Source organism: Ranitomeya variabilis, chromosome 1 (genome assembly GCF_051348905.1).
Source record: "Ranitomeya variabilis isolate aRanVar5 chromosome 1, aRanVar5.hap1, whole genome shotgun sequence".
Lineage (NCBI taxonomy): Eukaryota > Metazoa > Chordata > Amphibia > Anura > Dendrobatidae > Ranitomeya > Ranitomeya variabilis.
This window is the reverse complement of record NC_135232.1, coordinates 441,807,715-441,833,204: the sequence shown is the minus strand read 5'-3', so window position 1 is coordinate 441,833,204 and position 25,490 is coordinate 441,807,715. Positions and strand designations below refer to the sequence as shown.

Sequence of the window (25,490 nt, the reverse complement as noted above, 5' to 3'; positions counted from 1 at the left end):
ATATACAGAACAAGGGGGCGCAATAGTGTATGCACATAAATAGTGAAATGGCAGACTGTGCCGCATACGAAGTATAAAAACAAAACAGAGCAGCACTCAGAGCATACAAATGCAGACAAAGTACTACGATGGCCATAACTATTGCACATGTGAACCAATCCAAAGTGATTATGCATACCCATATATCTATATATATATATATGTAGCGCCCCCACCGCCGCAGGGCCGAGGGGTACCCGGTACCGGGCCTGTGAGTCTCTGCTCTGGGGTTGTCACGGTGGCTAGGCCCCGGTCCGTGACCCTGCCGAGGGGCGCACAGTGAATGAAGTGGATAGATGAATGTTGGTGGTGAGGCTGTAGTGGTGTGGTGCAGTAAATAACGAGGACACCAGGTTGCAGTCTCTTTACCTCTTTACTGAAGATCTCTGGGTCCTCAGTCCGGAATCCGGATAACCAGGCTGTGCAAGTCTGGCCGGTCCAATGGCACCTCCAGAGTTCTCTTAGCAGGTGGAAATCTGTGCCTTCCTTCTAGCGCTATGTGTTGCGGTCCTTCCCTGCTGTGCTTACAGAAAGTCCCCACAACTGTTGTGTCTGTTTCTTAAGTTCCCTCACAACTCGATTAGATGATGTTCTGCTAATCCTCCGTCCCTCCCTGGTGTTCTGGTTGGGACGGCACCCATTTGACGGGTAGGCTCGGAGCTCTTCCGGGACCCTAGAGTCGCCCCTCTCCACAAGTTGCCCCCCAAGACTGCATAGGTGATTTAAGTTAGACAGCCCGCCTTAGACTGACTGTCCTGCCGCTGTTTGGAGTATTGCTTGAAGCTGAATGTTATGATACTCCCTCGGCGTTCCGGCCACCGGTAGTGCGCCTCAGTAGGATGTTGCTTCGGTCTTACAGCACGACTCCTACTGGTATTTCTCCTTTTGCGTGATCTCGTTTCTCACTCAGCACAATCTATCTCGCTTCTAATCCTTCCTTGGGCACCGCCGCTATGCTGAGCAGGCACGGTCCCGTTACGTTCGTTCAAGTTGCCAAGCCTCTGTCAGGATCCCACCCCTGACAGAGACCCTACTGTATCTTCCCCCACAAGACCCTCTGCCACAAGGTGTTGCCTGGTTCCAACCCAGTCAGCTTTCTGATCTCACTTCCTGCCTGACCCCCAGTTTACCCACTATGATGGGGAGTGGCCTAGTGAATAGAACCCTTAGCTCCCCCCGGAGGCCCGACTGTGAAATGTATTGGTGTCTGTGATACCTGGTCAGATGAACTCCTTCAGTGCCATCAGACGCACCATAGCTCCCCTTAGTGGCGGAGCCACAGTACTGCAACGACCAGGACTCTGGGGCGCTGCATATATCTATATCTATATATATATATATATATATATATATATATATATATATATATATCTATATATATATATATACATATACCAATAAATAAGAAACATTACACAAATCAAAAATATAACCCACAAAGATTAATCAAAAAAAGTATAAACAAAAAAAGTATAATCCAGCATATAACTAGGACCACATCATATAATGACATAAACAAATGACATATAATAATTCCTACATACGGAGAAAACATATTTTATTATAGTGTTATATCATTATATAAAGATGCAAATAAATTCCAACAAGTTGAAGGTCCCCGATACATCCTAGGATAAAAGGATTCCATTGCAGCCAAAGAGTAGGTATCATGGCAAAAACGAAGATCACTAAAACAATAAAAGACACCTGTTAAAATCAAAAATAAATAAAAAGAAACCATGTGAAAGAGTGGCACACAAGATATATACTCTCAGCAGCCAGAAGACCGGAGGAATGGGACGAATGAAATGCATTCATTAAGTCCAAAAGAATGGACCGTATTCAATTGCCAGATCCATCTTGTCTCCAGCCTCCCCAAACGTCTGGACAGATCACCACCCCTAATGTTAATCTTAATAGCATCAATGTCACGCACCCGCAATAGGGTGCTGTCACAATTGTGCAGTTCTTTAAAATGTCGGGGTATAGTTTTAAGAGTGGACGCCTCCGTGTGACTGGCTGCCGCCTGAATGCCCAAGACGTGCTCTCTGATGCGAACCTTGAGCTGCCGCGTAGTGAGCCCAACATAAATCAACCCACATGGGCAGGTTGCATAATAAACCACGTATCTGGTGGTACAAGTGATATATTGTCAGATCTTATAGCTCTTGGTTCCATCAGAGTTGACAAAGCTGTCACAACGATCAATGTTGGGGCATGCGACACAGCCGCCACACGGAGAACAGCCCACCCTCCTTGTTAATCCGTCCAAAAACATAGGTTTATGATAGTTGGAATAATGGCTAGAGACAAGACGGTCCCTCAGATTTTTGGCCCGTCTAAAGGCCATCGAGGGATTCATAGAAATAAACTTGGAAATAATCAGATCCACCCTTAAAATGGGCCAGGCACTTTGAAGAATGGAGCGAGCCCTATCGGACTGAGAGTTAAAAGTTGTGACGAATCTCGATATCTGCTTGTCCCCTGATCTACCCATCGGACGATTGCCGTAGAGTAGATCATGGCGGGAGGCATATTTTGCCCGATGGCATGCCCGTTTAATTGACCTCCGGCTATAGGCACGAGACCTAAACCTTTCCATCAGTTCCCCCGCTCTGCGTTCAAAGACACTATCAGATGAACAGATCCTCCTGATGCGGAGGAACTGACCAATTGGGACAGATCTGATCATATGCCGTGGGGGGCCAGATGATGCATGCAACAGTGTGTTTGTTGCTATATCCTTCCTAAAGATATCGGTCTGCAACATACCAGAATGGTCTTTCCTGATTGTCACGTCAAGAAATTCCAGAGACACCGCGCTAGATGTGAATGTTAAATGGATGTTCAGGTCATTGCCATTCAGTATGTCAATAAGCTGCGCAAGGTCGATCAGGGTGCCCTGCCAAACAAAGAAGATATTGTCTATGTAGCGTGTCCAAAAAGGGACACGCTCCATAGACCCCACTCTGTCTGACAGGAAGAGGTCCCTCTCCCACAGCCCCAGGAAGAGGCCAGCATAGGACGGAGCAAAGGCCGACCCCATGGCGGTCCCCTGGAGCTGCAGGTAGAAGGACCCTTTAAACACAAAAAAGTTGTGGGTGAGGGTGAACTCCAATAGCTCCAGCAGAAGATCCCGAATACCTACCGGCAATGTAGAGCTACTCAAAAAGAATTTAACAGCGGCCAAGCCGTCAGTATGTCTGATGTTGGTGTACAGGGATTCAACATCTGCTAAAACCATCAGAGCACCACCCTCTAAATGCAGCCCGTCGACCCTGCGCAGTAAATCCCCCCGTGTCCCTGAGAAAGGAAGGGCCTTTCATGGTAGGAGGCCCATGGTACACCTAAGCCCTGAAAACTTATTAGCAATGCCCCGCATTCCTTCATGTTGTGTTATGATCCGGTGACCTTGGAGCCACATGAGACTTTCTCAGGAGTAGGTGGAACCTGTACTGACCGCAAACCCTAAAGTGTCACCACAACTAGAAGTAGCCGTGGGGTGTACCTAACACATCCTAGACACCTCGACACAGCCGGAGGACTAAATACCCCTATAGATGGAAATGGGAATTCTATCTTGCCTCAGAGCAGAACCCCAAAGGATAGGCAGCCCCCCACAAATATTGACTGTGAGTATTAGAGGAAAGACACACGCAGGCAGAAATCAGGATTTAGCAAAAGAGGCCACACTAGCTAAATAGGAAAGGATAGGACAGAATACTAAGCTGTCAGTATTAAAACCCTAAAAATATCCACAGCAGATAATACAAAAATTCCACCATCTAACTAAAGACATGGAATGTATATCTGCATCTCCTGAGAATCCAACTAGACTGAAATATCCAAACACAGTCTAAGCTGGACAAGAAAAAACATTGAATAGTACAGAATTGTAAAGCACACAGCATGTGTGCTGTAGAAACAAAACCAGACACTTATCTTTGCTGATTTGGCAGCAGGGCTGGAGGAACCAGACAGAGATGCAAAACCTCCAAGAACAATGGACAACTGGCAAGGGCTAATGAATCCTGCACACCTAAATATCCCAGTCAGAGCTGCAATCAGCAGGGACACCTGCCCAGGATTGCAACCCAGGGACAACTGCATTACTACCAACAACCACCGGAGGGAACCCAAGAGCAGAATTCACAACAATGTTGCTAAACTCCTCTCCCAATCAAGTTACTAAAAACATTTAAAGGATATTATTTTTTTAATTGTCCATTTACTTTGTAAATGCAAAGTTAAAGGTAGTCTTTTACCCCCAAACTGAAAATATAGTCGTATAGGGGACTTTACTTACTACAAAAATACTACTTGTAGTATAGATTTCACCACGTTAGTTTTACATAAAAACTCTTTCATTACATATGCCAATGAGGGCTTCTCGGTGCATCTTCGGCCAAGGGGGCAGTGCATGGTTTCGCCCTCTCAATTAGAATTTTCCACACCTTTCTTTAGCTTGACCAACTTGGATGTCACCCAAGTGCAGTGCACTTCCTGCGGATGTCGGCAATGGAGGAGATGGAGAAATGACTTTCTCTGTCTCCTCCGCACCTGTGCTGTCATTCTCTGATGTGAGAGGATCAGAACGTAGAGCACTGACAGTCGTCTCACACTTGCAACAGAGCAGGAACTCAGGATCATTAGTATATCGCATTGGATGTCATTCGTTAGGCCTTACAAGGAAATCTGCTCTGGTCTTTAAAGGGAACCTGCCACCCCCCCACCCCCCAGGCATTTTTACCTAAAAGAGCCACCTTGTGCCGCACTAATGCTGCATTCTGTGAAGGTTGCTCTTTTTTGTGTGGTCCCTTCCAACGCTGCAATATCACTTTTTATAATTTGCCCGCCATACCTTTAGTCTGTCCGGGGGGCACATCTTTTCCCCCCGGACACAAACGCCTCCCAGCCATCACTCAGCCCCTCCGTGCGCCGGGCACCGCCTCCTCTGCCTTTAGTAACGTCCCCGGCGCCTGCGCTGTAAGTTCCTTTTTCGGGCATGCGCAGTTTGTGCTTCCCTTCGACTCACATCACATTATGGAAACTTACAGCGCAGGCAGCGGGGATGTTAATGAAAGCAGAGGAGGCGGCGCCCAGAGGGGCTGAGCGATGTCTGGGAGGCGTTTGTGTCCGGGGGAAAAAGACGTGCCCCCCAGACAGACTAAAGGTATGGCGGGCAAATTATAAAAAGTAATATTGCAGCGTTGGAAGGGACCCCAAAAAAAGAGCCACCTTCATAGAATGCAGAATTACTGCTGCACAAGGTGACTCTTTTAGTTAACAATGCCAGAGGAAGGGGGGGGGGGGGATTTGACAGGTTCCCCCCTAAGATTGTCAGCCAAAGCAGAGTAAATAACAACGTTAGACATCAAGTGCACATGTGCTCTTTCACTTCTGAGCCCTCTCATACTGTATGTCCACGCAAAAAGGCAAGGACCATATGTAGGGTATTTCTAAAACCAGGAAACAGCAGAATAATTCTAGAACTAATTTCATTTTGGACACAAAATAGAATATTTGCATATAAAGAAAACCCTGAGCCCTCTGAATGGCGGCTGGGCATGTGCACTGACACTCTGGATTTAGGCTAGGTTCACATTTGCGGTTGAGTCCGCAGCGTATCCTCCACAACCACAAATGCATGCAAACGCATGATAACGCAACGTTTTTTTTATCTGCATCAGCTTACACATGACGGCAAAAAAATGCGTTTGCGCTTTTTATGTGTATGCGATGGATATTTCCAGGAGGGCATGTCTCAATGGGCATGTCTAAATCAGTTCCTGGACATGCGCAGTCCGAAGTACGCAAGCGCTTCAAACGCATGCATACGCAAAGACATGCATATGCAAAGACATGCGTACGCATGCGTTCCCATAGACAGTAATGCGTTTTTTAACGTACTCATCCACGTGCGCATGCCTGCGCATATTTGATGGAAATTTGCTGCCTCAAAAATTGCAACATGGTACATTAGCCGTGCCCCACCGCACACCGCGAAAAGACGTATGCGTAAGAAAACGCAGCAGGGGAATGTATGCAAACGCATGCACCTGCGTCCACAATGTTAAAGATAGGACATCAAGACACATGCGGATGTATGCGTCAGAAACGCTGCAGACACAACCGCAAATGTGAAAGCAGCCTAAGGCCGGCGTTTTAAACGGCCGAGTGCAATGCGATAAAAAATCGCATTGCACTCGGACCAATGTTAACATATGGGGCAGCTCCCAGCAGCCGACTTTTTGTCGGCCGTTTTCTTCGGTCCGAGACAATCGCAGCATGCTGCGATTGTCTCGGACCGAGGAAAACTCTCGGCTCACTCGCACCCATATAAGCCTATGGGTGCGAGTGAGACAGCGCACACCACTCGGATATCATCCGAGTGCTGTGCGTTATAAGCGGACCCCAGCAATGGAGGAGATGGAGAAAATCATTTCTCCGCCTCCTCCGCAGCTGTGCTCCGATCCTCCCTGTGCGAGAGAATCGGAGCACAGACGCATGACACTCGGCTTCTGCTCTGCTGCGAGCAGGAGCCGAGGGTCATTAGCATATCGCATCCGATGCTCTCTCATCGGATGTAATACGCCAGTGTGACGCTGGCCTAACTCAGCTATCTCCACCAGTCACATAGACACTCTCATGATTTCAGAGGTGAGACCCCCAACGATCTGCAACTCTCACCTACTGTATCATGTGGATTGGTAATAAGTTACAATCTCGGTACAACCCCTTGGAGTCACCATTTTTGAGGACTGTTTTATTCAATACCTATAAACACTAGCAAATATGAATAGTAGCGTAATAATGATTTAGTTGGGAAGATTCCAGTTTGGTTCTTCATCACTTGTCCCCTTTGTCTTCCCTGACACTGAAGCACTATGTGCTAGAAATGTAGTCTATACATAGAAGGTCATCTGTGAAGCTCTTGGAGGACAGCTACATGACATGTTACATGATACTTTAGCACATGATCACGTAACATTGCTAGGCAACATCCCGAAAATGTGAGGGTCCGAACGGTTGTAGGGTGACCCCGTTACGTGGCATATAGATGCTAAAATATTTGCCATAATGGCAAGTGTGTAGCCAACTGTATGGCTCTGCAGCTGACATCAGCTTTTATGGTCAAAAAACAATTTTTTTTAGTTTTAGCTGAGAAAACAAAAGTCAAAAGTATAATTACAATATTATAATATTTACATTTTTTTTGTTTTTAAATACAGTGAAAGCAAATAAAATCTTTACACTTGTGAAAAAGAACTTTACATATAAAATCTGCATCATGATTTCACTTCTTAAGGCTATGTAAACACGTTGCGGTTTTGCCTGCAGATTTTTCCGCACAGAATCTGCATCTCTTGCCAGAAAACGCAGCTAAAAATCCACACATTTTTGGTGCGTTTTTAATGCGTTTTTTTGTGCGAATTTCATGCATTTTTGATGCGGATTGTATGCGTTTTTGAAAGCTAAATAAAGATCTATTATTGAACAAAAAAAAAGAATTGTGATGTAATTTCTTGTCCAACCTCTTCATTTACATACTGCATTGAGGAATAATGTTTACACACAGATAGATAGATAGATAGATAGATAGATAGATAGATAGATAGATAGATAGATAGATAGATAGATGGATAGATAGATAGATGGATAGATATATGAGATGGATAGATAGATATGGGATAGATAGATGATAGATAGATAGATAGATAGATAGATAGATAGATAGATAGATAGATAGATAGATACATAGATGGATAGATAGATAGATAGATAGATAGATAGATAGATAGATAGATAGATAGATAGATAGATAGATAGATAGATGGATAGATATATGAGATGGATAGATAGATAGATATGGGATAGATAGATGATAGATAGATAGATAAATAGATAGATAGATAGATAGATAGATAGATAGATAGATAGATAGATCTATCTACAGCTACTGGGGGCCGATGTTTGTAGCCTGGGTGGGGTTAATACCCATGGAGCTTCCCAGGCTATGAATATCAGCCCGCAGCTGTATATTTAGCCTTTACTGGCTATTAAATAGGGGGGCCCCCCAGAAAAATAACATGGGGTCCCCCTACAATTTATAGCCAGAAAGGCTATGCAGACAGCTGCGGGCTGATATTCATAGCCTATAAAGGGGCCATGGATATTGGCCCCCCAGCTACAAATACCAGCCCCCAGCCGCCCCAGAAATGGCGCATCTATACGATGTTCCAATTCCGGCACTTAGCCTCTCTCTTCCCACTGCCCTGTAACGGTGGCATATCTACTATATAATTGTCTAAGGGTCACTTCCGTCTTTCTGTCTGTCCTTCTGTCTGTCTGTCTTTCTTTCTGTCACGGATATTCATTGGTCGCGGCCTCTGTCTGTCATGGAATCCAAGTCGCTGATTGGTCTCGCCAGCTGCCTGTCATGGCTGCCGCGACCAATCAGCAACGGCCACAGTCCGATTAGTCCCTCCCTACTCCCCTGCAGTCAGTGCCCGGCGCCCGCTCCATACTCCCTGCAGTAACGGCTCACACAGGGTTAATGCCAGCGGACCGCGTTATGCCGCGGGTAACTCACTCTGTTACCGCCGCTATTAACCCTGTGTGACCAAGTTTTTACTATTGAGGCTGCCTATGCAGCCTCAATAGTAAAAACATCTAATGTTAAAAATAATAAAAAAAATAAAAAATCATTATATACTCACCTTCCGCCACCTTTCCCGCTCCTCACGACGCTCCCGTGACTGCTCCATGCAAGCGGCAGGTTCCGGTGCTAAGGATGGTGTGCGACAAGGACCTGCCATGACGTCACAGTCATGTGACCGCGACGTCATCACAGGTCCTGCGTGCCTGCGTGAGAAGGACCTGCCATGACGTCACGGTCATGTGACCGCGACGTCATCACACCCTGGGACCAGAAGCTGCTGCCTGCACCGCACACAGGCGACAGAACTACAAGGGGCCCTCGGAAGGTGAGTATATGTTTATTTTTTATTTTTTAACCTGTGACATACGTGGCTGGGCAATATACTACGTAGCTGGGCAATATACTGCGTGACTCTGTGCTGTATACTACGTCGCTGTGCAATATACTACGTGGCTCTGTGCTGTATACTACGTCGCTGTGCAATATACTACGTGGCTCTTTGCTGTATACTACGTAGCTGGGCAATATACTACGTGGCTGGGCAATATACTACGTGGCTGGGCAATATACTACATGGTTGGCCAATATAGTATGTGGCTGGGCAATATACTACGTGGCTCTGTGCTGTATACTACGTCACTGGGCAATATACTACGTAACTGGGCAATATACTACGTGGCTGGGCAATATGCTACGTGGCTCTGTGCTGTATACTATGTCACTGTGCAATATACTACGTGGCTCTGTGCTGTATACTACGTCACTGGGCAATATACTACATAACTGGGCAAAATACTACGTGGCTCTGTGCTGTATACTACGTCGCTGTGCAATATACTACGTGGCTCTGTGCTGTATACTATGTAACTGGGCAATATACTACGTGGCTGGGCAATATACTACGTCACTGGGCAATATACTACATAACTGGGCAATATACTACGTAACTGGGCAATATACTACGTGGCTCTGTGCTGTATACTACGTCACTGGGCAATATACTACGTGGCTGGGCAATATACTACGTCACTGGGCAATATACTACATAACTGGGCAATATACTACGTAACTGGGCAATATACTACGTGGCTGGGCAATATACTACGTCACTGGGCAATATACTATGTGGCTGGGCAATATACTACGTGGCTGGGCAATATACTACGTGGGTTGTGCAGTGTACTACGTGGGCTGTGCAATATACTACGTGGACATGCATATTCTAGAATACCCGATGCGTTAGAATCGGGCCACCAACTAGTGGGGTAATAAGGGGTTAATGTCACCTCTGTATTGTAAGGTGACAACAAGCCTGGTGAGTAATAGAGAGGCGTCAATAAGACACCTGTCCATTACTAATCCTATAGTAGTGAAAGAGTTAAAAAAAGACAGCCAGAAAAAGTATTTTAATATTCTTAATTTCACTATACTTACAACCACGCCTAATTCCCCGAAGCCATCGATCGCCTGCAAAAAATAATAATCCAACCGTATACTCCCTGTCCGATCTTCTCTATAGAAAAGTGACATCAGGAGATGTGACAGCTCTATAGGCCACTGACAGGAGACAATGGCTCCTGCAGTGTTATCACTGAGGGTTCAATGAGTTCATTGCACTCACTTTACGGCACTGCTGTGTGAGAATTTTCCCAAGCAGCTGTGCCGCAAGTGACAGTATGAACTATACTGTACTCACAGCAGAGGAGGGATACAGTGTAAAAGGATACCTTCCGTCATTGTATGGCCGGAGCCCCTGGGGAGCGGTTGCATCTGCTGATGTGACAGATCCCCACGGAAGATCGTCGTGGGACACTCGTTATTACATGGATTACTGCGGATTAGGGAGTATATTGTTGGTTTATTATTTTTATATTTCTTACAGGTGATCGAGGGCTTCAGGGACTAGGTGATTGGTGAGCATGTACTCTATGTTGTATGTACTGTATGTCTATATGTATGTACTGTCCGTACTGTATGTGTGTATGTGTTTTGGTTTTTCACACTCGAACACAGTAACCAGATGATTGGATTCCCCACGTTTTTTTCTGCAGCATATGCACAGCGTTTCTGTATTTCCCATTGACTAACATTGTGTGCACAACGCACTGCAGATTTAAGGCAATTCCACCGGTCCAAAAACTCTTCTGAAACGTGCACAAAATGGGGGAGATAATCAAAGCCAGTCCAAGGCCTCTTTCAGACGTCAGTGTGTTCAGTGCGTGTGGTGACAGTTTTCACACGTATCAGAGACACTGACACATGTAGATCCATTCAAGTGAATGGTTCCGTGCACATGTCAGTGTGTTTCCAGGGACTCTGTGTATGCAGGCAAAACACGCCGACATTTGCATTTTTAACCAGCAGCACGGGCTGCAATACACCCCGCACACATGCACACGGATATCATCAGTAAGAAGAAGCGTTACAGTAAGCGCTGTTCCCCGGCGCCAGGTGCTGAACACAGCTCTCCCCTGCTCTGCTGGCGATCAGCGCGAGAATGAGGAGAGTTATATTCAACTGATAACAATGAGAGCTGTTACTCCCATCAGCCTACACGTTCTGTGGCTAATAGTGAGAGCAGGAGTGGATGATGGGAGTATTCATCAGCCGGCTCCTGCGCCATATAGAAATAAAAAATCTGTTGTGTTTTCCCCTGTATTTTTGATAACCAGCCAGGCAAAACTCAGAACTGGGGGCTACAACCCTCATCTGTCAGCTTCAGCAAGGCTGGTTATCAAGAATAGAGGGGTCCCCATGCTGTTTTTTTAAAATTATTTACTTATAGCGCTGGCAGCGGGTGATGAATAGTCACATCAGCCTCTCCTGCTCTCATTGTTATCACTTGAATACAACTCTCATCATTCTTCCCTGATCGCCGGCAGAGCAGAGGAGAATGATGAGAGCGTCTTCAGCACCCAGCACCGGGGAACAGCTCTAACTGTACCACTGCTTCTCAGGTGCTGGTGCCTGTGGCACTGATGCGACACACGGTTGCCAAACGTTTGCCTGAAGTATTACACATACGGACACAGACATCTCCAGTACCCAAAAAATCATGACCTGTGAAGCAGGCCTAATTACAAAACTGGCTTAGCTGCCCATAGCAACCAATCAAAGCTCCGCTTTCTCTGCTCTGGTAAAATGAAAGCTGCATTCTGATTGGTTGAATGTATAGATGTTGTGGCTTTGTACATGTGAGTACTTGGGGTAAGAGATTCTGACTGCACAAGCATTAGGGGGCGCAATGTACCTGCATTGCTCAAGGTGCTGACAACCCAAACCATGCCACTGACCCTTTGCAGAACCTAAGATCAAACCTAAAGCAAGTTCCTGCAACAATGTACACCATTTGGTAAGGATCTTGTCCCTACAAATCAGTCATCAGTTATGGCGATGCACAAAAAATATAGTTTGTTTTTTTCGCCTACTTCTATTTCAGTTTGATGTTTATATCCTGGGAGGAGGTTGTGCAAGAAATGCAGCAAACACATATGTTCTTCGCAGCATAGGGTTAAATAAATTGCCCTCAACCAAAATGGCTCCTTCTGGTCTGACACAGGGGCGTTGTCTGCCGCTGTGCTCGATGGTGCAGACAGGAGACGCTCTGTCCCGGTCCTCCACGCCGGCTCGATGGTGGCTCGCCTTTCTGGCTGGTCCTGTGTGCGGAGAGCCGAGGAGGGGGCGGAGCTGCGGCCGCTCGCTCATCAGCAGCGGTCTCTTCTCCTCTCTCCTCCCCTGCACACATCCTCTGCAGCACCGCCTGGAAGAGCCCGGGCCTGGCGATGGACGCTCAGAAAGTAAGCTGCCGGCGCGTTACCTGTAGTGGGGGCTCCATCACTGGGGGTGGGCGCGCAGCCATTCAGTGCTGCTCTGCAGGGACAATAGGTGCAGTGGGGAGAGGATGCTGGCACGTCATGGGCGTGGGTCTGCCTCCTCCTGGTGCTGATGCCCTTACCATGGGCGGATGAGTTAGCACTTATTGTCTAGGTGGTTGTCATGGTGGCAGCCAGGAGCAGGTGGGCTCCATTATTAAACAGCTTGTGTAGTGAGCAGTTAGTGGCTGGGCAGCCTGGCAGTGGGTATGCTCCATACGGTGTGGGCTCGCACCCCACAGATGTGCTAATGATACCTTGTGAGGGTTCTCCCACACAATGGGCATATTAGGGGTGTGGCATGGGCACGGCGTAGTCATAACCACAGCGCTTTGTAGAATCGGGGGCGACCCGCTATAGGAAGCCTGGCATGGCTGCGGGGTCATGTGGGGGAACAGGTACCAGCCTTGTCACCACCAGTGTATACCCTCACCGACTGTCAGGTGGGGCAAGGCTAAACGTGCAGGTGGCATGGGCTTCCGCCGTGATAACGGCTGACTATCAGGGCATTTAGCTGTCAGACCCTCCAAAGCTAATAACCCTGGTGACTAAATGACATGATATGTCTGCAATGTGACGAGGGTCCCCAGTCGCTGCACCGTGTGTGATCTGACCCTATAGTGAGGGCATAATGGTGGACAGTGCCGACCAGAACACATCATGGTGGCCATAAACAGCGGTATGTTGGTATGGGAGATGGGGGGGGGGGGTCTGTAGATTGGACTTGTTAGGCTGGGGCTGACTGGGGACTTGTATATGAAGTTGGGCTATGTCTACTTGGGACAAAGTCAGATATGTTTTATGTGCGAGGCCTCATTCAGACATCAAGTTTTTTTCATGTATGAGAAAAAATGGACCAAGTTTTATCTGGATTTTCATCAGAATGTCATCAGTATGGTGTGATTTTCCTTGGTTTTTCAATAAAAAGTAAAAAAAAACCCTCCTTCTTCTACCGGTGAAAAACGAACTGCACAAGAATGGCTGACTCTTTTGTTTCTCCTTTTGACAGATCCGTACATTTGCATTGCCTGTTTTGATCTGACACTCAGATCAATAATATGCATACCAAATGGTAATGCCAAATTGAGTAAGGAACAGTCAGACCCAAGTAGTATAATCCTATAAGAATATAAATTGTACGGAGCTTATACGATTATACAATATCAAATGTGTCCACAATTTTGCGCAGACAACTCAGTCCGTGAAAAAAAATCACATGTAAACCGCCCCATACACTATAAGCGCTTATTCCAGACGTCCAGTTTTCATGGAAAATCTCCAAGTACATATCCGATATTGATCTGAGTATGAGATCAGAATTGGCAGTGCAAGTCTATAGGTCTGCTATGGATCTGTGATCAAATCGGACCTCACTCGGAGGCCATCCTAGTGGGGCCTGATTTTCACCAACTGCCACATCGAAGGTGGAGAAACTGATTTTTTATTTTTTCTCCACGTACAAGAAAAACTGCTCAAACTCATGTTCATAATAATCGTTTTGTTTTTCTCCTACGTGAGAAAAATGGACGTCTGAATGAGGCCTTATAGGACGAATGTTATCTGAAAAACGTCGATAGAAAGCGTATGTGAAAAGCTGGCATCTGAATGAGGGTTAAGACAGTGAATGAGAAACGCAGGATATTCTCGAGTGTTTTTTAAAAGGTTATTAATTTCTATAACTTCAAACTGACGTTACATTTGTTATGGGAATCTGTCGCCAGGTTTTTGTGATCTAATCTCATAGCAGCATAAAGTAGATGCAGAGATCCTGATTCCAGCTATGTCACTTTCTGGGATCCTTGCTGTAGTTTTGATAAAATCACTGTTTTATCAGCTGGGTATTATCGCTAGAGGGCAAGTAAACCTGCCGCCATTTAGTCCTCCATATTTTTGTGGAGTCAGTATAAAATGGACCGCCTGACTCCTAATACATATAATACATTGGGTACAGTAGTACAATGCAGGATGTGCTGTAAATGTGTTCATAAGAATTTGGGAAAGTTATGTAATGTCCTATAAATGTCTGTGATAGGGCAGATAGAGACCTGGGCACAAGGAAGTTGGGGGTGGCGGTGGCATGGGGGGTGGGGTTAGAACAGCTAATAATTTAAGAAAAAATAGAGGTACAGAGAGGAACATCAAGTGCATGTATACTAATGCCAGAAGCCTCGCCAACAAATGGACGAATTAGAACTAATGTTGTTGGAACATAATTATGACATGGTGGGGATATCTGAAAATGGCTGGATGAGAGCCATGACTGGGCTGTTAACTTGCAGGGCTATAGCCTGTTCAGAAATGACCGTACAGATAAGCGAGGGGGAGGGGTGTGTCTATATGTAAAATCTTCCTTAAAACCCATCCGGCGTGATAATATAGGTGAATCTAATGAAAATGTAGAGTCCCTGTGGGTGGAGATAAGGGGAGGGGGAAAAATAATAAATTACTGATAGGGGTTTGTTATAAATCTCCAAAAATAATGGAAGCAATGGAGAATATCCTCGTAAAGCAAATAGATGAAGCTGCGACTCAAGGAGAAGTCATTATTATGGGGGACTTCAACTACCCTGAAATAGATTGGGGAACAGAAACCTGCAGTTCCAGCAAAGGTAATCGGTTTTTGACAACTATGAGAGACAATTACCTTTCACAACTGGTTGAGGACCCAACAAGAAGGGGGCACTGCTAGATCTAATATTAACCAACAGGCTAGACCGCATATCAAATATAAGGGTTGGGGGTCACTTGGGGAATAGTGATCATGATCACAAAATAATAAGTTTTCGTGTATCCTTTAATAAGATGTGTAGTAGAGGGGTGACAAGGACACTAAACTTCAGGAGGGCAAATTTCCAACGGATGAGAGATGATCTTGGTGCAATTAACTGGGACGATATCCTGAGACACAAAAATACACAAAGAAAATGGGAGACGTTTATTAGCATCCTGGATAGGACCTGTGCACAGTATATACCGTATGGGAATAAACATACTAGAAAAAGGAGGAACCAATATGGCTAAATACAGCTGTAAGGGGTGCAATAAGTGACAAAAAGAAAGCATTTAGAGAATTAAAGGAAGTAGGTAGTGAGGAGGCATTAAATAAATACAAAAAATTAAATAAGTTCTGTAAAAAGCAAATCAAGGCAGCAAAAATTGAGACAGAGAGGCTCATTGCTAGAGAGAGCAAAAATAACCCCAAAATATTCTTTAACTACATAAATAGTAAGAAACTAAAAAATGATAGTGTTGGCCCCCTTAAAATAGTCTGGGTGAAATGATGGATGAGGAAAAAGCCAATATGCTAAATGACTTTTTTTCATCAGTATTTACACAAGAAAGTCCCATGGCAGACAATATGATCAGTGATAACAAAAATTCCCCATTAAAGGGACACTGTCACCCCCTCCAGCCGTTATAAACTAAAAGAGCCACCTTGTGCAGCAGTAAAGCTGCATTCTACCAAGGTGGCTCTTTTAGTTTTTGTTGCTGTTATTCCCAAAATAAAGCGTTTTATAACTTCTCCAAAATACCTTTCTTTAGACCTGGAGGCAGGTCTGAACCCCCCTCTTTGAAGCGCCAAACTGCCGTCAGTCATATCTTCTGGGGCGCTGGTCGCCGCCCCCTCAGCGCTGTTTTCCTCGGAAATCCGCCTGTGCTGTGCTCTTCTGCCTTGGGCAGGCGCATTGAGCAGTGGCCGTCTGACCTCACCTGCTGGGTTGCAGACTGCGCCTGTGCGGGCAGTGCGGCCACCCAGCTACTGAATCCCCACCCCGCAGTGTTTTATGCATTATGCACAGTGCGGGGCTGGGATTCCTGGGCATGCGCACTGCACTTGTCAGACGCTCCCCCAGGTCCCCCGCCTTCCAGCCCCGCACTGTGCATAATGCATAACACACTGCGGGGCGGGGATTCAGTAGCTGGGTGGCCGCACTGCCCGCACAGGCGCAGTCTGCAACCCAGCAGGTGAGGTCAGACGGCCAATGCTCAATGCGCCTGCCCAAGGCAGAAGAGCACAGTGCAGGCCCGGATTTCCGAGGAAAACCGCGCTGAGGGGGCGGCGACCAGCGCCCCAGAAGATATGACTGACTGCAGTTTGGCGCTTCAAAGAGGGGGGTTCAGACCTGCCTCCAGGTCTAAAGAAAGGTATTTTGGAGAAGTTATAAAACGCTTTATTTAGGGAATAACCGCAACAAAAACTAAAAGAGCCACCTTGGTAGAATGCAGCTTTACTGCTGCACAAGGTGGATCTTTTTAGTTTATAACGGCTGGAGGGGGTGACAGTGTCCCTTTAAATGTCACCTGCTTAACCCAGCAGAAAGTATGGCATCGTCTAAAAATCACAAAAATTGACAAATCTCCGGGCCCGGATAGGATACACCCCCGAGTACTGCAGGAACTAAGTACAGTCATTGATAGACCATTATTTTTATTCTTTAAAGAGTCCATAATAACAGGGTCTGTACCACAGGACTGGCGTATAGCAAATGTGGTGCCAATATTCAAAAAGGGGACAAAAACTGAACTCGGAAATTATAGGCCAGTAAGCTTAACCTCTACTGTGGGTAAAATCCTGGAGGGCATTCTAAGGGATGCTATACTGGAGTATCTGAAGAGGAATAGCCTCATGACCCAGTATCAGCACGGGTTTACTAGGGACCGATCATGTCAGACTAATTTGATCAGCTTCTATGAAGAGGTAAGTTCTGGTCTGGACCAAGGGAACCCAGTAGATGTAGTGTATATGGACTTTTCAAAAGCTTTTGATACGGTGCCACACAAAAGGTTGATACATAAAATGAGAATAATGGGGATAGGGGAAAATATGTGTAAGTGGGTTGAGAGCTGGCTCAGGGATAGGAAACAAAGGGTGGTTATTAATGGAGCACACTCAGACTGGGTCGTGGTTAGCAGTGGGGTACCACAGGGGTCAGTATTGGGCCCTCTTCTTTTTAACATATTAATGACCTTGTAGGGGGCATTCAGAGTAGAATTTCAATATTTGCAGATTACACTAAACTCTGCAGGGTAATCAATACAGGGGAGGACAATTTTATATTACAGGATGATTTATGTAAACTAGAAGCTTGGGCTGATAAATGGCAAATGAGCTTTAATGGGGATAAATGTAAGGTCATGCACTTGGGTAGAAGTAATAAGATGTATAACTATGTGCTTAATTCTAAAACTCTGGGCAAAACCGTCAATGAAAAAGACCTGGGTGGATGACAAACTCATATTCAGTGGCCAGTGTCAGGCAGCTGCTACAAAGGCAAATAAAATAATGGGATGCATTAAAAGAGGCATAGATGCTCATGAGGAGAAGATAATTTTACCTTTATACAAGTCACTAGTGCGACCACACTTAGAATACTGTGCACAGTTCTGGTCTCCGGTGTATAAGAAAGACATAGCTGAACTGGAGCGGGTGCAGAGAAGAGCGACCAAGGTTATTAGAGGACTGGGGGGTCTGCAATACCAAGATAGGTTATTACACTTGGGGCTATATAGTTTGGAAAAACAAAGGCTAAGGGGTGATCTTATTTTAATGTATAAATATATGAGGGGACAGTGCAAAGACCTTTCTGATGATCTTTTTAATCATAGACCTGAGACAGGGACAAGGGGGCATCCTCTACGTCTGGAGGAAAAAAGGTTTAAGCATAATAACAGACGTGGGTTCTTTACTGTAAGAGCAGTGAGACTATGGAACTCTCTGCCGTATGATGTTGTAATGAGTGAGTCATTACTTAAATTTAAGAGGGGACTGGATGCCTTTCTTGAAAAGTATAATGTTACAGGGTATATACACTAGATTCCTTGATAGGGCATTGATCCAGGGAACTAGTCTGATTGCCGTATGTGGAGTCGGGAAGGAGTTTTTTTTTCCCCAATGTGGAGCTTACTCTTTGCCACATGGTTTTTTTTTTTTTTTTGCCTTCCTCTGGATCAACATGTTAGGGCATGTTAGGCTATGGGTTGAACTTGATGGACTTAGTCTTCCTTCAACCTTAATAACTATGTAACTATGTTCTGTTCCTGATCTAAGGATGTCCTGAGATGAATCTGTGCTGCACTTTATGTACAGTAGGGAGGCCTTGCTGTGGAGTTGGTAAGGCCCCTTTCACACGTGCGTCAGTACGGGTCCGTCGCTATGCGTCGGGCCGATGTACCGGCGCACGTTGTGAAATTTGTGCCCGACATGGGCAGCGGATGCAGTTTTTCAACGCATTCGCTGCCCATTCTGAAGTTCGGGGAGGAGGGGGCGGAGTTTCGGCCACGTATGCACGGTCGAAAATGGCGGACGTGACGGACAAAAAAAGTTCACTTGAACGTTTTTTCATGCCGATGGTTCGCCAAAACACGACGGATCCGTTGCACGACGGATGCGACGTGTGGCCATCCGTCGCTAATACAAGTCTATGGGCAAAAAACGGATCCTGCGGGCACATTTGCAGGATCCGTTTGTTTTCCCAAAACGATGGATTGCGACGGATTGCTAAAAACGCAAGTGTGAAAGTAGCCTAAGCCAGTCCTCCGACTTCTCAATTTCCATGACCCACAGCACTGGTCACTACTGAGCATGTCCATAAAGTGCAGCACAGATTCATCTCACCTAAAAAGCCGAGATCCTTAGATCAGGAACAGAACAGACATTTTTAGGACATTTCATAACTTTCCCAAATTTTTCTGAAAACATTTACAGCACATCCTACATTGTACTACTGTATCCAATGTATTATACTGTATATTTTGTGAGTCCGAGTTGGCCCTTTTAATACCGATTCTACCAAAATGGAGGTTTGGCTTACAGACTCCATACCCTGTTTCTGAGCTCAGTATAACCTCTCCTCACCACTGATTGGCATCTTTCTGCCTATGCAGGGTGCACACAGGAAGCTGTTAATCTGTGGTGTGGGTGGGGTTATACAGAGCTCAGTATTCAGAAAAATAATAGATCTGCAGCAGATAAGACAGTGATTTTTATCAAAACTGCAACATGTATCCCAGAAAATGACTGAATTTAGGGTCTCTGCCCCTAAATCATGCTGCTCTCAGAATAGGTAGCAAAGATCTGATGACCGATTCCTTTTAAATGTTACATATACAGCAGTAGTAGAACAGGTTTCCTAACGATAGAGAAAAGGAGCATTATAGACACTGACTATGATGGAAACCTTTCCTGTCACACAGGCTCATATTAGCCGATACAGAATAGAGTTTCATGTGCTCTGCTATATATATCCATGCCTGGGTATACTGCATGTCACTCTGACCGGGAACTGTCCCGGAAACTTGCTGGACTATCCAGTTAATGGAAATGTATTGGATGCGGTACACATGCGGATTTACCTGTGTTCAATAGACGGCAGCGAAAATAAGCCAAAGCAATGCTACTTCTGGATCGTAGAGATGAGAGGATCGATTCATGGGACTCTGGTCCAGTGTTGAGGTCAGTGGTAACTGGTGGCTAAATGGCAGGCCTGTGATTCTGTTACTTTGCTGTGTCCCTGGTGCGGCTTTTCATTAGCTAGTGTTGACGCAACGTCATTTGTGTGTCACAATGCACATATAGTAAATATAGAAAAACTGACTGAACAGCCATCTAGTCTGAACTGGTGCATAACCAAAAAGTCTTACATAGCAAATAGATAATGGCTGCACTCGTTTATTGTGCTAAAGCAAGGAAATGTGCAATACATGAAATGTGAATAGCATAATGGCTTGTGAAATTTATGAAAAAACACATGAGATTTTTAGCACAAAATTTGGCCAAATGTTGTGAGCCCATCCACCAAACGTCAAGGTAATCTCAGATCGAATGGGTAACTAACCTGTCTGCCTAGTGTGAACACTTACCTATGGCTAATAACATGGTAAAGCCTGTATTTATAGAGGAGGTTAGAACCAACTGTGTTTGGATGTAATTAAAATCACAGCATGGTGAAGGGCGAGGCGTTCAAGTCAGAAAAAGCAATACATAGTAAATATATGTTCAGTCAGTTTTCCTATATTTACTATGTACTGTTTTTTCTGACTTGGAACGCCCCACCCTTCACCATGCTGTGATTTTAATTACATCCAAACACAGTTGGTTCTAACCTCCTCTATAAATACAGGCTTTACCATGTTATTAGCCATAGGTAAGTGTTCACACTAGGCAGACAGGTCAGGTGCCCATTCGATCTGAGATTACCTTGACGTTTGGTGAATGGGCTCACATTTGGCCAAATTTTGTGCTAAAAATCTCATGTGTTTTTTCATAAATTTCACAAGCCATTATGCTGTTCACATTTCATGTATTGCACATTTCCTTGCTTTAGCACAATAAACTTGAGTGCAGCCATTATCTATTTACAATGCACATATGTCACGCCAATCCTGAAAAATCAAATGCCACTCCTGTGACTCTGGAATTTAAGAGATTCAAAGGTCTCCCATTTAGCCGCCAAGTACCACTGACCTGGCCACTGGACCGGAGTCTTGCAAATCGATCCTCTCATCTAAAAAGGCAGCATCATACAGGGGAAGGAAAAGCAAATACCCCCAGAGAAGGTTGGGAAAAGCTTTTTCTGTGTGATCTGGTGAGACTGATGTGTCTAATCTTATCACACTAAGATTTCCGCACTTACTGTCATTGCTAGTGCTGAGAGAGGAGAGCTGCACTGTAATGCCATTACGTACAAAGCTTTGGATCTATCCCAGGTATTGGGCAATAATGTGTTGTGCATGTCAAATGCTGCATGCACCATTATTTTCATCACTGCTTGCATACTGAAGCTCTCCCTGTGATGTAAAGACATTACAGTGCCGGGAAATGAGAGCTGCAACAGAGAGCAGCGATGAAAATGATTGTGCGGGCAGCGTTGGTTATGTACACATCTTTGAATCTATCCCCAGGTATTGGGATGATATTCCTGGATACTAGAGATTGATGGGAGTGAGGAGATCTGTGTGATTGTTACAAGAGCACGCTGAGAAAACCTGAACTTCCTTTCCCTGGAGTGTTGTGTTTTGTATTTTTTTTGTTCTGTGTATGATGCTGCCCTCTTATGATTGGGCAACAGTATATGGGGAAAAAGTAAACCCCCTCTGAGAAGAATATCTGTTAAAGAATCACTCCTCCCATTAAAGTTTTTATCCTCCTTAATATATTGTAATCATCATATTTTATGGCATTGTGTACTTACAAGTGCTCATTTTGCCTTCCTACCCAGTTAAAGGGAACCTACGGCTCCCACCTTTCATCCCAATGTGACCGCATACCAATGCTGTATATATGACTCCAGTATGCCCTGTAAGGAAAAAAGAAAACCCTTTTATTATACTCACCTAGGGGGTGGTCCAATTCAATGGGTGTCATTGATTTTCATCCAGCGCCTCCTCACTTCTTGTGATGCCGTCCTCCTTCTCTGCTTCGTGTGGCTGACTCCTACGTCATCCACACACTGTTCCCCTCTATGCTCCTGTGCAGGTGCACTTCTCACTTCTCTCTGCCCTGCTGAGGGCAGAGTACAGTGCTGTTCTGCGCATGCACAGGGAAATGCCAAAGAGCGCCAACACATGTGCATTACAGTACCTTGCTTGCCCTCAGCAGGGCAGAAAGAAGTGCGCCAGCGCTGGAGCGCAACAGGGGACAGTGTGGATGACGTTGGACGCATCATCCGTATGAAGCAGAGAAGGAGGACGGCGATTGCAAGAAGAGAGGAGAATGAAGACCATCGGACCGGACTGCCCTTGGGGGAGTATAATAAAAGGTGTGGAAAAAACCTGGTGACTGGTTCCCTTTAATAATTCTCTTTGCTCTATGTAGAAACAGGAAGTCTCTTTTCCCTGCATGACTCATTACACTTTTCAACTCCTCCCCCGCCATTTACTTTTGCAGTGACTCATAACCTGCACAGAAAAAATTGACCTCCTGTTTCTACATAGAACTTAGAAGCATTCAGCTAGTTAGTTTTTATTCACACAATGTACTAGACCAAATGGAAAACAGAATTAACTAGGTAAAGACACAAAATGAACAATTGTAAGTACACAGTGCAATATATAAAGAGGTTAAACATTGTGATTGGAGTGCTTCTTTAATGCCCAACTGGTTGAAGGGTTGATAGCTTATCCTGAGCAAAAACCTTTATTATAAGGTAGTCAGTTTAACTTGCAAAAAGCAGTTTTGTGCCATTTAAAGGGATTCTCTGTGCATTTAATGACACCTGGTAACCCCACCAATTAGCTTCTATGAACTCCATCGATGACCGCATGTAATTATTGAGCATCTATTGTGTAGCAGTCGCTGCCAGGTACTGCAGATCAGCTCCTTCTCCAAAACAGAAGCTAATCACGGCAATGGCCACTACACAAGGGACAAAGTTGTTAATATCTGGCCATCTGAGCTCACAACATCTGATTGGTGGGGGTGCCGTATGTTGGACCTCCATCAATCTGATACTGATGACCCATCATGAAGCATATGCCTGGAGACCTGTTTGAGACTACTTTTAAATAATGCAGGCATGCTGCAGTTTCCTGATCATAATTGTGTTTTAATGGAGCAGCGCTAACTATTAAGCAGCTAGCACTGGGAAAAACATGGCTGCTTTGTTTTCAAAAGCCATCTCACCTGGGTACGTGTTGTCTGTGGCATTGCCACGCAGCAGTTGCAGTATCGTCTGCAGCCCATATACAGATATGGATCTGTTTTTGGAAAAAATAAATAAAAACAGCCGTGTTCTTTGAATTCTCTACAATACCTTCACAGAAGAGTCAAAAAGTGGAAACAAGATTTACATTAGTATATGATATAAAAATATGTTGGTTGCTGTCACAATTCAAATTCTAAAGAAAAAAAAATTGGGTACGGTCAGGGTCAAGTCAGTGATCATTGTAAAATGCAATCAAACATCAGTATAAAATGTACAGTAACCAGACTGCAAAAAGACCAATATTCATAGGGTTAAATCTGCTTCTAATTCCCTCGACAACTTTGGCTCATTCAGCTTATGGTGGGGGGAATATTAATTCTTGACCCTTCACATACAGTTGGTTGAATTCCCTGGATCACAGTATTTCCAGGCTGCTCAATTATGCATACCATTGCTTGTAATGGAAGCCTCCAGTTCATTCTAAACCCAGCAGTGATTGTGTTGTTACTGCCTAATGTGATTGCACAATCCCAGATAGAGCTTCCATCAGATGGCTGTCAGTCCAACGATGGTTCAGCCAATTGTTCAGCTGCAGGCGATCTTGGCCGGGTCTCCCATACAAAGGAGCGCTCGCTTGCCTCAATGTTACTGTTCTGTATGAGAGAGCTGCTGCCAGACCTCTGGCAGTGGCTTGTCTCCAAGAGAATAAAAGGATTGGCACTCCAAAATCAAACATTTTTGGGCATACACTGGAAGGGAAGAAACCAAAATTCCAGATGAGTGTGTATAAAAGCTGGAAGACTTGACATTTACCCTTCAGAGTTTAGTTTTTTGTATTGATATGGATGAACTAATGACTGGCAGATACCGTATATATTTTCAGTTTGTGTGATAATGCCTTTTGAAGGAGATTAATAGCAACTTAATTTAATAATGTCACTCTCCGAAACTATGGTTCAGATAATTGAGCAGCGTTGTCATAAACCACTTGGGAATAATTTTAGGAAGTTGATATAGCATGTCCAGTGACAGATTTATGGCGCATTGTGTGGATCTGCCACAACTGTCAAGGTAGGAATAGTTCCTTTTAAGCAGGATGTAATCTGTCACCAGGTTTTTGCTACCTAATCTGAGAGCAGCATAATGTAGAGACAGAGACCCTGATTCCAGCGATGTGTCACTTACTGGGCATCTTCCTATAGTTTTGATAAAATCATTGTTTGTGAAATGACAGCAGTTGAGAATCCATTCTTATCAATAACTTTTGACAAAGACGATTTTTGCTTCCAAATTCTCAAAAATAGCTGCACCAATTCTTCAGACAAGAACTGTCACATTTGCATTACTGTATGTTATCAGAATAGCCAGTTGGCAAATAACGCAACAAATGATCCTAGATTTGCCAAACTGCCCAGATTAGTCATTGTGACTGGAGACGTAAGGGAAGCTTGGAGTAATTCAATTAACATGCTCATCTGCCATAGGGAACAAATCCATTTCAATCTCGCATGCATGAGATAGGGTTCTTTTATCACCAGTCACTAGTCATTTGCTGTGCTTCAGTTTCCTATCTCCATTACAACAGCAACACAACAATACTAAATGGCAAAGTTAGCGGCAGGGAACAAAAAGCCACCCCTGTAAGAATTGATGACCATGTAGTAAAGTAACCGAAGGTGGCATACTCAATACGGAAATATACTGGTCTGGTTGTTTGCAACCTAACAAGATTTTCACACAAAATACACACCCGACCAAATGGTTACAACAGTGAAACAATTTTTGTAAAAATATGTATATTAGATAACATGAGCATGATTGAAAATGGATACTATAATGCAAGAAAGGCATCATAGCCTTTAGGAGAGGGCAAGCTGCAATGTGGAATAGACATAGGTATAAACAAAAGGCACAGGAATACTGCCCATCAAGGGTTAAATAATCAAGATAAGGTGAGATGCAAATCATTACGTATCTAATCTATAGTAATTTCCCAGAGGAGCATTGCACGGTGAATAAGCCTCCTTACCTTGGCATGCCAGAGCCAGGATGTCACTCTCCTCAAAGAGAAACGTTACCCTTTGGGCTGTGTGCACACGTTCCGGATTTTTCGCTATAAAACTGCGAAAAAAACGCTCACATTAAGCATCCTATTAATAGAATGCAATCCGCATTTTGTATGCACATGCTGCGCTTTTTTTCTGAGCGGAAACGCATTCCGGAAACAAATGCAGCATGTTCATTAATTTGCGGAATCGCGGGGATTCCCCACAC

General features: G+C 44.7%; 1 protein-coding gene and 1 long non-coding RNA gene across 4 annotated transcripts in view; one reads left to right on the top strand and one right to left on the bottom strand.

The window, feature by feature from the left end:
- Nucleotides 1-1,580: 1,580 nt before the first annotated feature.
- LOC143764142 (uncharacterized) lies at nt 1,581-20,045 on the bottom strand. Its single transcript, XR_013213070.1, has 2 exons — nt 19,927-20,045; nt 1,581-1,727 (listed from the first exon to the last, which is right to left on the bottom strand). It is a non-coding gene; the product is annotated as an uncharacterized LOC143764142 (long non-coding RNA).
- FSD1L (fibronectin type III and SPRY domain containing 1 like) overlaps nt 12,343-25,490 on the top strand; it is a 67,712-nt gene continuing 54,564 nt past the window's right edge. The window contains exon 1 of one of the 3 annotated variants that reach the window (XM_077249373.1): nt 12,343-12,498. In XM_077249373.1, the coding sequence (XP_077105488.1) occupies nt 12,484-12,498 (15 nt within the window). In that variant the 5' untranslated portion in view covers nt 12,343-12,483. The remainder of the gene's footprint in view (nt 12,499-25,490) is intronic. The other 2 variants (XM_077249352.1, XM_077249363.1) reach the window with 2 other exon arrangements.